The 14647-nt window shown below is 36.6% G+C and overlaps 1 protein-coding gene across 2 annotated transcripts; it reads left to right on the top strand.

The window, feature by feature from the left end:
* Positions 1–2433: 2433 nt before the first annotated feature.
* Positions 2434–7885, top strand: LOC124169595. Of its 2 annotated transcripts, XM_046548235.1 has the most exons (3): positions 2434–4218; positions 4519–5639; positions 5865–7885. In XM_046548235.1, the coding sequence occupies exon 3, from the start codon at positions 5878–5880 to the stop codon at positions 7792–7794; it is 1917 nt and encodes a 638-aa protein (XP_046404191.1). In that variant the 5' UTR covers positions 2434–4218; positions 4519–5639; positions 5865–5877; the 3' UTR covers positions 7795–7885. The 2 variants fall into 2 exon arrangements, with proteins under 2 accessions (XP_046404191.1, XP_046404190.1); XM_046548234.1 differs by having other exon boundaries at positions 4519–7885.
* Positions 7886–14647: the final 6762 nt, after the last annotated feature.

Genomic DNA, 14647 nt, shown 5'->3' with positions numbered 1-14647 from the left:
TTATTCGGCGGAATTGTTACAAAGTGTTATTCAGCGAAGTAAATCGCTACAAATTAATACACCGACATTATTCACCATCTTAAAGAAAAAGGAACGAATTCGTGCGGCAGTGCTTCAAGAAGGGCGTCCAGGCACCCAAAAACACCTGCGGCCCGGAGAGCATCCGCATCATTTAAGAAAAATATCCTCAAACATGCCAAGAAAACCTATGCGCAGAGAATTCATGCGAAAGTAGGTGAATGTGGGGCCACTTCCAGCTCCGCGGCGGACAATAGGGAACACTGTCATACGTGCGCAATCCTTAAAAATTACATTGCGGAGTTGAAGGGAGCGTCGAGGATGTCTATTCGCGAATGGGATGATGCCTATGATAAGTATCCAGTCAAGTATACGAATGCGAGGGCGTAAATTGGAACTGCTTTACACGGAAAGTGGGAAAGATGATGGCGGGAAATGGCATAGAATCTATCTCGGCCATATATCTAACAGAACCAAAAAAATAATTACCGAAAGACCAAGTGAGAGCTGCCTTCTACAATAAAAATACACTAGACAAACTATTAGGGAGTACTAAAGACAAAATTAGTACCGGAGAACACAGCGGATTATATAAACTCCAATTTAATGATTGCAATTCCTGTGACATACGAACAACGGGACGGAATTTCGACATCCGACCCAGGAACATTACGGATACCTCTCACCACTCCTTAAAACCCCTCCCCCTATTTTCGTGACGTTTCCACCCATCAATTCGCTGCTTTGAGACGCTGCGTCAAAGAGTCCGCCACTTTCAGCCTACAGCCCCTTGCTGCATACATCTAAAGGTTAAATTAATTATTAAATTATTATAATACATCATAATATAATAATATGTATTGTTATTTGATTTAATTAATTGCTACGTAATTAACATTTATTTTTTATACGTAAGAGGTGGAGATGGTCGAGAAGAGCACTTTATCGCAGCACTTTACTAGGTAAGTTTTTTTTTTGCAAATTGCACGTCTTCAAGGCATATATGTCTACTTATTGCGTGTATAGATAATATGCCTCATTATCCTGCAGACCTATTATCTAATACTGGGATGGTTGCTGCAGAAAGAGTAGAAACTGCATATAAGGAGTAACATGCAGGTGCAACGGGCCATCGAAGTTTGGAATATGTAAGGAAGGAAGACTTCCAGTTCCTTTCCGATGGAGTACATTGAAAACCAATATAAAGTATTGACCTTCTGCTGCGAAATTATCTCCAATGAAATGGACATTAAAGGAGAGAAGAGACATGGGAGACAAAAGAAGGGAACGGAATATGAAATGTTTCATGATCCTATAACTCTTCCAGTACAATCATACGAATCTCTGATGGAGATTAAATTGTTCCTTGAAGCAGACGAGAGCAGGAGCAGCTGTTTCACATAAGTTTTAATAACCTGGGTCGGTTATTAAAACTTCTGTGGAACACACAAGTGTATCTTTATTATGTTTCCTGCCACCAAGTTCCACAAAATATCGCCGTCCAGCCTTACGTATGTTACTGAATGACACCATTTTTCATTTAGTGTTGCTTAACTACCAGAGAAGTACCTTAACCCAAATGGATTTCAAAACATGAGGGTGTCCTACACAGCCCAGGTATACAGCCGGATTGTAGGGAGTGGAATTAAAACTATGGTTGCTAAGGGTATATTAGTTATTTCTCAGTGACATTAGGGTTCCCACAGGTAATAACATTTTTTCCCATAGTCAAAATCTTAGAAACTATCAAACTTTTCATCAAATTCAATTCAATACTTTCTCTAATGATTGGTATTTTTAATAATGTAAGGGAAACTTGGTACAGAGGCCCTGCCCACATCAGACCATATACTTGAAATTGACCGTTTTTTCGACATTTTTAATGGTGATTCTGCAAATGGCAGTAGTAAAAAAGTGTTGAAGCATCCTCTGAAAGATAGTGCTCACATGGAGCATTGGCCAAGTGCCATTCATAAATTTAAAGACTAAGTTTATGAGAGGACAGAAAGAAGTTCATGCTCTCTCCCAAATGGGATAGCTAGCCTTCATTAAAGCTATCATGATGCTGTGGGACACATTAAAGGGAATTGGGTTCGAGTGCCTTAATCCCAGACACTTAAACCACGATCCAATGGAAAACTTATTCAATGTCACCAGGCAGAACTGTAGAGTATCACTTCCCAAATTCTGAACAGTTCATTTCTGCACTGAAGTCAACAGTGACCAAGTGGAGGACTGCCGACATGTAAAAGTAATGGAAACACTACCCCTGACAGTTGCAGTCTTCTCAATGACCTCAGAATTTTTTTCTACGAAGGGTCCACAGTTCCACAAGAGAAATAATGTGATGAGTTTTATTTAAAAATTAAAAAAAGGCCCTACTAAACAATATGCCTCATGTGAAAGCTCTTACTGTAACAACCATCTTGTCGAAGTTCACTGAAGAGTGCAACTGCTGCTTGATTAATTTAACAATTTTCCCTTGTGGATCTAGTAACATATTCTCTGCTAATTTTTCAATCATAACAACTGCTACTACTCCCCCGGCGATGATCTTTTGACAGCAATTGCTGCAGGAGTGGCTTCTGCAGCAATATCATCTGTCTCATCTTGAAGAGCCTCTCATGAGCCTCATTTGTCTGTTTTGTGTTCCCCCATTACCGCCCAAGCGATGAACCTGCTTCATAATTTTTGATGAGCATGGGCAGATAGTGAGGGAAAGTCTGTTCTATTTCATTGCTCAGGTGGGAATTAAGCAATCTTGCTTGCATAAAGTGAAAAGTTGCTTAAAAAACTGTAATATGTTGTTCGTTATATCAGCTAAGATGCATTTTTGGGTGTCTTTAATTTTGTAATCCAATTAGTAGTTACCAGGAGAATATTTTCAAATTAGCTAGCAGATGATAATTACTCTTTTAAATTTTAATAAGATAGGCGTGGTCTTAACTCATTCGTATTTATTCTCATAAAATGTTAATCAAATATATTGTTTAAGTGTATATCCATGCTAATGAACGTGTCAATTAAAAATGCTAGTAATTATTTCTTGGACTCTGTTGGTGTTCTTTGGGCTGCGTTGTCCAAATATATTTTATGACTGTCCCATGAAGATATTAGTTTCCCCAAATACTTAATGGGTTTCGAGGGCAGTAGAAAATGCAAAAAAATTTTTGAAGCATTTTGCAGTTGCCATGAATGCACTGAATTATGAAATCCACAATTCAACCACCATGGTGATATGAATGAATAGATACACCACAATGTTTGTGTTAACCGTATAAATACAAAGTGTTTTGTCAAATTCAAATCAAAATAAAGTTTTCTGCTTCGTTATTTTGAAATTGTAATTAGCTCATTTGTACTTGGCCATGTAGGATAGGATTTGTGATGTCATCCGTCCTGCACACAATGGAGTCAATTTGCAGCCGAGAAGATTTCACACTTTATAATTAATACAGAAATCTACTGCATCAATCATGTAGAATGTTTAACATTTTAAGACTTAGCAGCTCATAACTATTGCTGGAGATCAATGAGTTAATAATATAATTATAAACTGAAAACCTCATTGTGGTACTTTTCAAATTTGTCTGAGAGGGCTACATCAAGACAGCCTGGAATTTTTTTTGGACAAATTCACCAAAGAGGTGGTGGCTGCTGAAATTAAGCAGTATACCAATTACAATAGGCATACAACCTTCTGAGTTACTGCTCAATGATAATTTTAAGTCCCTCCCAAAACTGTGATTTAGACCCCAATGCTGATTGTTGGCAGCAGCCTTCATCCATATGTTTGTCTATATTAGTTTTGTCAGACCTGAAGATACTGACTAAGTACCTGAATTGAAGCAATGGAACTTGATGAACAGCAAGCTTTTTCTTTATATAGCCGCTGTTCTTAAGAAACTCTAGCAGAGGCACTGATGCACACATTGAAGAATGCTCGAGGTACCGTAAAAGTGGGTGACTTTGGACACATGGGCGACTTTGGACAAAAACATATGTTCTATTCAATAGTCTATGACAATTCCAAAAATGAATCGATTTCCACTTCCAAAGTATTAGTTGGTAGCACTGATGTCAGACAGCTGTTTTCACATTGTTTCCAGATTGTGATTCCTGTTTTCAGTTCCTAACCTCAAATTAAAACTGCTGATTGAAAAACGTATTTTTGTATGATCTTCAAAACTTCTGTTGCAGGTAAGAGACTAATGAGAGAACAGATATATTTTAGTTTTTTAAAGTTAGTTTATATAGTTGTACAACACATATACAAAGCCCAGTTTGATATTTCATCATGATAATTTTCTATGATTTAATTCATTTATTTATGCACTTGTGTGGGTGACTTTGGACATGTCCAAAGTCATACTGTATATTTTGTTCCTAACCTAAAAACTGGGAAAACACACTTTAATACAAAATTTGATCATTAAATTCGACTAATCTTATTATTTATGTTTTGTACAAACCTCTACAGTAATATTTGTGTTTTTCCAGGTACCTACTGAAGATGGGGAAGTATAAAAAAAAATTGGCGGAAGGCAGTATGGCAATTTCACAGAGGATCAGGTGAATAAAGCTTTCTCAGAAAGGTTAAAAGGAAAATCATTGAGGTATCTACTAACAATTCTTGTCTTACCAACATTAGTCTCACCATACAAATACAACATTTTAAATTTATGACTTTTGTTTCGAATAGCTAAATTAAACCAGCTTGCTACCTCTAGAGCCCAACCGAAATATGTTACACACACAGGTAATAACTTGAATTCACATTTCAATGATGAACGAAAATCTGCATGATATTTTTGCAAGAACAAGTATCTATTATAATGTTCAACAACGAAAGGATCAACACATTCAAGTTCAAGATGGCCGACAAGGTGAAATGTCCGGCTTGTGTGAAGCACATTGATTTAAAAAATTCGCACATAGTGTGTAGCAAATGTGATAATGCCTATCACAAAAAGTGTTCCAATCAAAAGGACAATATTTTAAAAATGATTGTTGCTGAGCCCGATATCGAGTGGTTCTGTAGTCAGTGTAATCCGAAACAAGTAAACAATGAAGTGTTTCATGGTAACTGTGACTGCAGCTCCTATGGACAAGTAATCAGTGAGTTGAAACAAATTATACTGGAACTAAAAAAAGAAATCGAATCAATGAAGAATGGTTCGGCTGCATCATCCAATACATTGGACTGTGACGCAATGAATTCCGTAATTCATGAGGTAAATGAACGAAACCGAAGGTGCAAAAACATAATTGTTTATGGTGTCCCAGAGAAAATGGTTGGAGATAATGCGACCCATGATTCGGAAATCACAAAACGACTGATAAATAGGGGAAGGTGTTGTACCTTGGAACACTTGTACCTTGGAACATTGAAGATATTTAGTACTTACCATGGCATCTAGTGGGAATGGTTTGAACTATGTGAAGCTACCTCCAGTAGATGCTCAATTGTTTTGAAATGGCTGCCTGATGTTTACAAGTTTTGATGTAAACTCCAGTTGAATTTTATGTGGCGAAAAAGTAATTATTCAGAGATAGTATTTTCGATTGACTGAATCTTCATCACGATTGTTAGTGAATTTTCATCTAGTTGTTCTTAAACTGTAAGTATAACTGTGTCTATTACTACTTATTTTAATGTTAATTGTTGTAATTTATATGAAGAAGTCGGTGTTTGGAAATGAATGTTGTAGTTGGTGTACCTCTGAACACTATTGTTAGTGTACCTTGGAACATGTTCCAAGGTACACTAACATGAATCATTTTTGTAAATTACTTACTAAAGACAATTATGATGAAGCTACATACCAGTATCTATTTTGTTTTAGGTTAGGCCAGAATATGCCTAGAAGTAAAGAAGGTAAGAAACGATCAGCAGTTGTAAAAGAAAATATTGAATGTGCAGTTATGGCAGTCATAAATGGTGAAATGTCATTGCGGCAAGCATGTGCAGATTTTACAGTAAAATTGGGAACACTACACAGACATATTGAAATTCATAAACAGTCAGGTTCAGATGTGTATAAATATGAAGCAACAAATGCAGTAAAACAAGTTTTTAATATTACAATGGAGGAGGAACTGCTTGACTACATAAAGCAGGCAGCTCTTCTGCATTATGGGTTAACGAAATGGGAGATACGGGAGCTTGCATACCAGTATGCTAAAGCAAACAAAGTTAAATATCCTCAACAGTGGGATGAAAACCAAACTGCCGGAGGTGAATGGATGAGAAATTTTATGAAGAAACATGAAGCTTCGGTTGCACTTCGGAAGCCTGAAGCAACGTCTCTTGCTCGATCAACAAGCTTTAATAAATTCAATGTACAAGCATTCTTTAAAAATGTTAAAACTGTTCTGGAAAAGCATGGTCCATTTCCTGCACATCAAATTTACAATGTGGATGAGACAGGGCTATCAACGGTCCACGTACCACCGAAAATTGTGGCTCCAAAAGGCATAAAACAGTTGGGAAGTATGACTTCTGGAGAAAGGGGACAGAATGTGACCATGATTGCTGCAATTAACGCTGTTGGGAATCACATTCCTCCTATGTTTGTGTTTCCGAGAGTAAATTTCAAGGATTTCATGTTAACTGGAGCTCCAGTAGGTAGCATAGGAGGTGCTAACCCATCCGGGTGGTCCAATGAGAGTCTATTCTTGAAATTTTTAGATCATTTCATACAACATGCAAAGCCTTCAAAAGAGGAACCAATTCTCATGTTCCTTGACAACCATGATAGCCATGTGAATATCCCAGTTATTGAGAAGGCCCGAGCTTCAGGAATAATTATGATCACATTTCCTCCACACACTTCACATAAACTTCAGCCTCTAGATCGGACAGTTTTTGGTTCTTTCAAGATGCATTATAATAGGGCAATGAATAACTGGATGTCCTCCAACCCAGGGAAATCTGTGTCAGTGTATGATGTTGCTCAATTGGTGGGCAGAGCATTTCCTCTTGCTTTTACTACCAGCAACATTCTGAGTGGTTTTAGTGCTACTGGCATCTCGCCACTGAATGAGGACATTTTTCAGGAAGATGAGTTTCTTTCCTCGTATGTCTCAGACCGTCCCGATCCAGCACTGAATCCAGGAGAAAGGCATGAGCCACTGCAATTGGTGAGTAAACCTTCAACAAGTGAAGAGCCTACAATCTCACCAGTGATGATCAGACCGTTTCCAAAGGCGCTGCCTAGGAAGGGGACTTCTAAAGGAAGAGCAAAAGGAAAATCTAGAATTCTAACAGACACACCCAACAAGGAGGAAATTGCAGCACAGAAAACAAGTGGTATCAGTAAGAAGAAAAAGCCCGTTAAACGTAAGTTGATAATAGACGATAGTGGGGACGAGTGCGAACAGGTGATTTGTCAAGATTCTTCATATAAAGAAGTGAGTGTGCAAGAAATACTTGAACAAGATGCTGAAGACAAAATCGAAGAAAATGCCATTGCAGTGGGTATGGGAGAAAAAAGCATGAAATATGTTCTTCCTCTAAAAAGTGTTGTTCGTGCAGTGGGGCAGTTTGTAGCAGTTACATATGATAACGAATTGTATCCTGGGAAAATAATCAATGTTAATGATGATGGGGCAACCATTAGCTCAATGACAAAATCAAAAAAGTCATGGAAATGGCCAGAGAAAGAAGACATTTTAATATATCCATGGGAAGATATTTTAGGTGGTATTAACTCTCCAAGGCAAATTTCAAAAAGAGGATTTTTTCATGTACCAGAATTAAACTCAATGAATTAGGACATAACGTTTGCTAAATGTTCACTTAGTATTTGTATGAGTATAGATGTTTTCATATTAAAAGATTAGATGGACTGCTAATACATTTGCCAGATTTATACAAGCCATGTTCCAAGGTACAACATGAGATGTTCCAAGGTACAAGAAGTCACTGTACCTTGGAACACATGTCATTGATATCAAAATTAAATGATTGCATTAAGGATCTGTTTATTATTTATCTGAATGGCATTTAGAAAACATATACAATAGTGGTACCAAAGAATGGAAACAGGCAGAACCTCCGACCTCTCCTTTAAAGTATCAAAATGATTAAAAAACCAAAATCTGTTCCAAGGTACAACACCTTCCCCTACTGTGCTGCCGAATATCTCGTCAACCCTTGATTTCCGTAGCACTCGTCTCGGAAGAAATGTGTCAAACAAAATGAGACCGCTTAAGATCACGCTATCGTATGAGGAGGAAGTCCTTGAATTCTTCAAGAATTTCAACTCCCTCAAATCCGCTGGAAATGATTTCATCCGTCCATTATCCTGCTCCCGAGATCGGACTCTATTGGAAAGAAACTACCTCCAAACCCTGAGAAAAGAGCTGAGAACTAGATCGGAAGCTGGCGAACAAGATCTCACGATTAAATATATCAAGGGTATGCCTAAGATCGTGCCAAAAAACAGGGTTCTGTGAGAGGTGAGATTAATGTTCAAAATAATTCCCGGCTTAACTCTCATCTCTCAATTTATTACCAAAATGTCAGGGGTATCAAAACAAAACTTACGGAACTCAGCTTAGCCGTAAGTATTTCCAATTATGATGTTTTAGTGCTAACCGAAACCTGGTTAACGAGTGACGTGTTAACATCTGAACTCAATTGGCCAAACTATAACGTATTTAGAAGAGATCGCGACTCCACACATTCAAGTAAAAGACGTGGTGGCGGCGTTTTAATTGCAGTAAAATCTTCGCTTAATTGTCATGAACTAATTTTGTCAGACTATAATGTAGAACATGTGTTTGTCAGTATTTCTTCTGCTGGTTTAAAATTTTTATTTGGATCTGTATATTTTCCACCTAATTCTCCAGCTGAATTTTATGATAGTCATTGCATTGTTGTGGAAAACATTCTAACTAAAGAATTTGATGAAATTTTAATATTGGGAGACTACAATTTACCTTTTATAGATTGTAATATTCCATTTGAAAACGAGGTAGTTCCCATTAATTGTGAATTTCCACCAAAATTAAAAATTATTGTTGACAACTATTCTTTCCTGGGTCTAGCACAAATTAATACTATAAAAAATAAATACGACAGATTACTTGACCTTGTATTTTCTAATTCGGCTAATGTTTCATGTGTTATGGTTGATGACCCTTTAACAAGATGTGATTCTCATCATCCGCCCATTGAACTTGTGATGATTGTACCAAAGAAAGTAGACATAGTAAAAAAAATGAGCTTATTCTTGACTATAAAAACTGTTACTTCCTTGGCTTAAATAACTACCTCAATGAAGTAAACTGGCCTATGGTATTATGTAAATCAGATTGTAATGAGGCAGTGAACTCCTTTTATTCAATAATGTATCAAGCTATAGAATTATTTACTCCTGTCATATTATGTTGTAACAGTAGTTATCCCAAATGGTTTACACCGACCCTAAAGCAATTAATCTATCAAAAGAAAATCCTTCACAGAATTTATAAAGCCTCTGGGAACCTTTTAGATTACCAAAAGTTCTCAGATATTCGTTAAAAATGTAAAATTCTTTCAAAATCCAGTTATGTTTCCTATTTAAACACTGTGCAGGATAATATATTAGTGAATACTAAACATTTATGGTCGCATGTAAATAATCGCCGAAATACAAAAAACATCCCATCAACAATGTCCTACAATAGCATTAAGTGTGATAATCATGGTGATATCGCAAATCTATTCGCAAAGTACTTTTCTGAGGTCTACTCACCTACCGAGAGTAATTCCCCTCTAGAGTTTAATTTTAGTCATAATATTAATATTTCAACTGTGAATGTCACTGTCGATGAAATTCTATACATATTGAGAAAACTAGATGTATCAAAGAGTTCTGGTCCTGACAACTTACCTCCACTGCTTATCAAAAACTGTTGTGAAGCCTTAGTGTTCCCCCTTTACATAATTTTCAACAAATCCTTACAGAATGGCATTTTTCCTGATTTCCTAAAAACCTCTTACATAATTCCTGTGCACAAGAGTGGCAATAAAAATGAAGTTAATAACTACAGACCTATTGTTATCCAATCTGTTTTTGCAAAGGTGCTTGAAAGTTTAGTGACAAATATACTCACCCCACTTACTGAAAATATTCTTGTTGAAGAGCAACATGGGTTTAGGAGTGGTTTATCTACCGTCACCAACCTACTAACTTTTCAGCACTTTGTCACTGCCTCAGCGTATGAACACCATCAAGTAGACACTATTTATTGTGATTTTACCAAAGCTTTTGACAAGGTATGCCACACAATACTCCTAGCAAAGCTAAATGCTTATGGCATAAGTGGAAACTTACTATCCTGGTTTAGCAGTTACTTGGCAAACAGAAAACTAATGGTAAAAATCAATGGCGTCACTTCTTTTTCCTTCAAAGCTGTATCTGGTGTCCCCCAGGGGTCACATTTAGGACCAATTCTATTTCTAATTTTTATTAATGATATTGGAACTGTAATTAAACCTGTTAATTATCTTATGTATGCTGATGACATAAAGTTGTTTCACACTATAGACTCTTATGCAGATGCTCTTGTACTTCAAAGATGTCTGACAAATATTTCCGAATGGTGTAAAATGAATGCCTTGCATTTAAATATTAGTAAATGTAATGTACTAACCTTTTATAAATCTAAGATTCCGGTTCTTGTCGATTACTCTATGTCTGGACAAGACCTTGTTAGAGTGAACCAGAAACTTGACCTGGGAGTAATATTTGACTCTGATTTAACTTTTAACAGCCACATTGAAGTTACAATTACAAAAGCTTACAAAACTCTCGGCTTCATTTTTCGCAATTCCAGAGACTTTAATAATATGGCTTGTATTAGACTCCTATACATCACCCTAGTTAGACCGATTCTGGAATATTGCTCTATGATTTGGTTTCCATTCTATCATAAATATGAGTTAGGCCTAGAGAAGGTTCAAAATAAATTTCTTAGATTTGTGGGCTTTAAGGCCGGAATGGTAAGGGAAAGTGGTGAATATGACAATATTTTGAAAGTACTCAATACCCACACCCTTTATGCACGTAGAAAACAAATAGGACTAATATTTTTACACTCATTGCTTAATAATCACATTAAGTGTTCTTATCTTTTATCATTAATTAACCTAAGGGTTCCATCAGTTCACTCCAGATGTCACTTCCTTTTCCATATTCCGCATTTGAGAACCAATTACATGTTTCACCTACCAGTTTTTCAGATAATGAGGGATTTTAACAAACATTGTAACTCATCAGATATTTTTCATTTATCCCAAAATGCATTCAAAACATTTGTTCGCCAAAATGTGTAACTTTACTTTCATTTGTATTTTATTTCAATGTAACAATTTCTATGGTAATTTTTTGTAAAAGGACATTTGTCCGTATAATAAATATTATTATTATTATCTCTTATGTTTTAATTGTCTACTTGGACAGCTTTGTGTATTTTAATTCTGTATATTTTCTGAAGTTTAGGGTTATATTGAAGTATCATGTTATCACTCCATTTAATCTTTGCTCATCAGGATATTTTGTGATTAAATAAAATTCCTTAGTGATCTTTCAAGTATCATTCCCACAATATTTTGCTTTTATGAGTCGTAAATTAAAAAGTAGAGACAAAAATGGTAATCCTAAAAATATGTTTTATGAGGAGAAATTCCCTGTTAAAAATTACAAGTACAAAAATTACACTTCACCTCGATTGTCAGTCCCGATGTTAATGAGGTCTTCACCTGCATGATTAATGATGAATTGTTGAACTTGAGGGTACATCTTATATATGTTCAATTTTTTGTTGTAACATCAGTAAAATTGTGACATTTTAACAAATGGGAATAGTTTCTAGGGACCAACACCCAACTTTTAATACATAGTAGAGGCACAGAGTAGGGATATACAGAGAGGACAAAACGGCTGAAGGCGGTAATCAGCTCATTGCGCATTTCACCATGTTCTAAATAAGGAAACGTGGCTTGAGTTGCTATTTGGTTGCTACCGTTCGCGCTTGGCGCGGAGTGTTGTCGCACAAATATTTTTTTATTCCTCCACTCTTCAATGCTTTCACGTAGTGTGCTAGTGTTTTAAAGAAACGTGGAAAATAAGACGAGAAGAAAAGGTTTTGCTCGGTGTTCAGCCATTAACTGCAAAAACAATGCGGGCATGACGGAAGCAAAGTTGAGTTTCTTCAGTTTCCCTAAAGACCCTGTGAGGTAAGTAATTTCATATTTTTTCTGAGTTACATTGCTGATCGAAGAAACTAAACTAATATTCAAGTATTATTTTGCACTATAAATGAAATTGTCGAAAAAGTTTAATAAGAACTTGTGGTGTTGGCACAGGTCCAAGGAATGGGTGATTCGATGTCGTCGGTCGAATTTAGAAAACAAGACTGTCAGTTATTTACATAATAACTGCCGGATTAGTGAGTGCGATTTAGCGTTCCTTGCTCTACCTTTATTAGCAAAGAAATAATTAGGCTACTTTGAATTTTAAACCCTCTTTTTTCGCTGCATGGTAAGTCGTTAGCACTATTTGGCTTGAATTTACCGCATAATTTTACTTATTTTCAATATGGCCGCGTGCGCATTTTTCATTACAGAGAAACCTATGGTATTCCAACCTAATGTCCCCTCTGTATATATCTACTCTGTGGTAGAGGCTTTAATTGTGTTTATCAACTTCTACACTCAAAGTTGAAGTTTGAAATTGTCCAAAGTCACCCACTTTGACGGTATCTGATGACAATCAACAATCAGGATCAAAGGTCAAAGACAGTGACCAATTGAAACATTCAATATGGCAGGATTTTGGAGCCAGTGTGGAAATAATCTGCTGCAAACATATTTTTTTTGCAAAGAGGAGACTTCGGTTCCTCTCCAAATTACCTCATTTGTGCAAGAATCTGAGGAAGTTGAAGTGCATAGTTGCTTAGCCTTGGATCTCCAATGGAAGTCAAATTAATTTGCATGAGAATCATTCACAACTTGCATCACCAGGCTCTAAATGCACTAACTCACAATCTATAATAACTTTGGAATAACTATTTTGAGTTCATTAACCAGTATTTAGAATAACCTCCTTTACCCTTCATTGAATTCAGTGGTTTTATTAAAGGAGGATATATCCTTTTCAATACCTTCACACAAAATAACCACTGCAATAAAGTTGGTAGCCCTAGTCAAAGGAGTTCACCTTTAAGCTACCTCACCCTTTTAGTCGCCTCTTACGACAAGCAGGGATACTGTGGGGGTATTCTACATGCCCCAACCCACAGGGCTTTATAACTGCTTCTCAGCAGAGAGCAAAGACCAATCCCTGCCTGACCTACTGCACTGGATAAGTAACAAGAGTACAGAGCACATCTGACTTACAGAGAGAGAACTATACCTCCACACGAGGAGACCAAGCTATCAACAATATTTGTAATATAATTCATAAGTAAAAATGCAAGAGAAATTCATCTAAATGGCGTCAACTCAAGAACAATACATACCTCAAAAACTGATCAAATCTATTCATGCCAACACTGAGCTTATGTTATGCAAGCTTGCACAGCAACTATGATAAAACAGGTCGAAGTTAAGGAAGAGTAGCAGTGAAGGTGAAATTTTCTCTAAAGAAAAATGAAGGATCTAAAACTTGAAAAATTATGAAATTTCGCGTGGTAAAGTGCAGTGAAATAAATAATAGCATTACTAGCATTAACAATCTTCAAGGTACGAATACAAGGATCAAGAACTTTGCTATTTCCACATAATATGTAATATATTATGTGGAAATAGCAAAGTTCTTGATCCTTGTATTCGTGCTATTATGGATTTCCACCAAGTTACGCCCTCTACGATTAATTAATCTTCAAGGTGCCAGAAATGAGAAAAAAAAAACCCAGATGCACTGTGAACACTGAAGCAAAGGATAAACAAACCCTGATGAACACTCCTCTTTTACGAAAAATTCCCATCAACAAAATGAAATTTTGGCATGATCGAGTGAAATTCACCTCTCCATAACGAATTCTTCCGGTAATTTTTTATATATTTATATGAATAATCTAGTAACTGTAGCGTAGGAGGTACACTCAGAGACTTCCACGCAAGAAGCCAATCAGAATCGTTGTTATTAATCATTAACAAAACCTTCACTTTGGCATGTTTCCAGCAACTAACACCATTGTTCAGGAAATGCACTCGTAGCTTGGTCTCACCAATAGAAAATTTGTTGGTGTATCTGCAGCTCTTTTTTGCAAAACCGGTGGTGCCTTTCATCCAAAACCACTGTCTTCTGGGAATAATAAGCTTCTTTTAGAGGTTATTTGGTCATTTTTTAATGAATTGCAAAAAATGTTGATGCTGGCTTTAGTGATCCATCCTTCAGGTACACTATTACCAAGTTCTTCAATTAATTTTAAAGCCATTGTAACCGTTGTAACGCCAGGGGCAGCGATCAAAGGTTTCAGCTGAAGGAAGGAAGGGAACCAAGGGCAATGACAGTCAGACAAACGGTGGATAGCGTTTATTGTCTTCACTCGATTACATCCCACGCCCGACAGCCATGCACCAACAGTACCTCAGAGTCTCGGCATCCCCCTCGTGACATGGTCAGAAGCCCTC

Source organism: Ischnura elegans, chromosome 12 (genome assembly GCF_921293095.1).
Source record: "Ischnura elegans chromosome 12, ioIscEleg1.1, whole genome shotgun sequence".
In the NCBI taxonomy this organism is placed as follows: Eukaryota; Metazoa; Arthropoda; class Insecta; order Odonata; family Coenagrionidae; genus Ischnura; species Ischnura elegans.
This window is presented reverse-complemented; position numbering and strand designations above follow the sequence as displayed.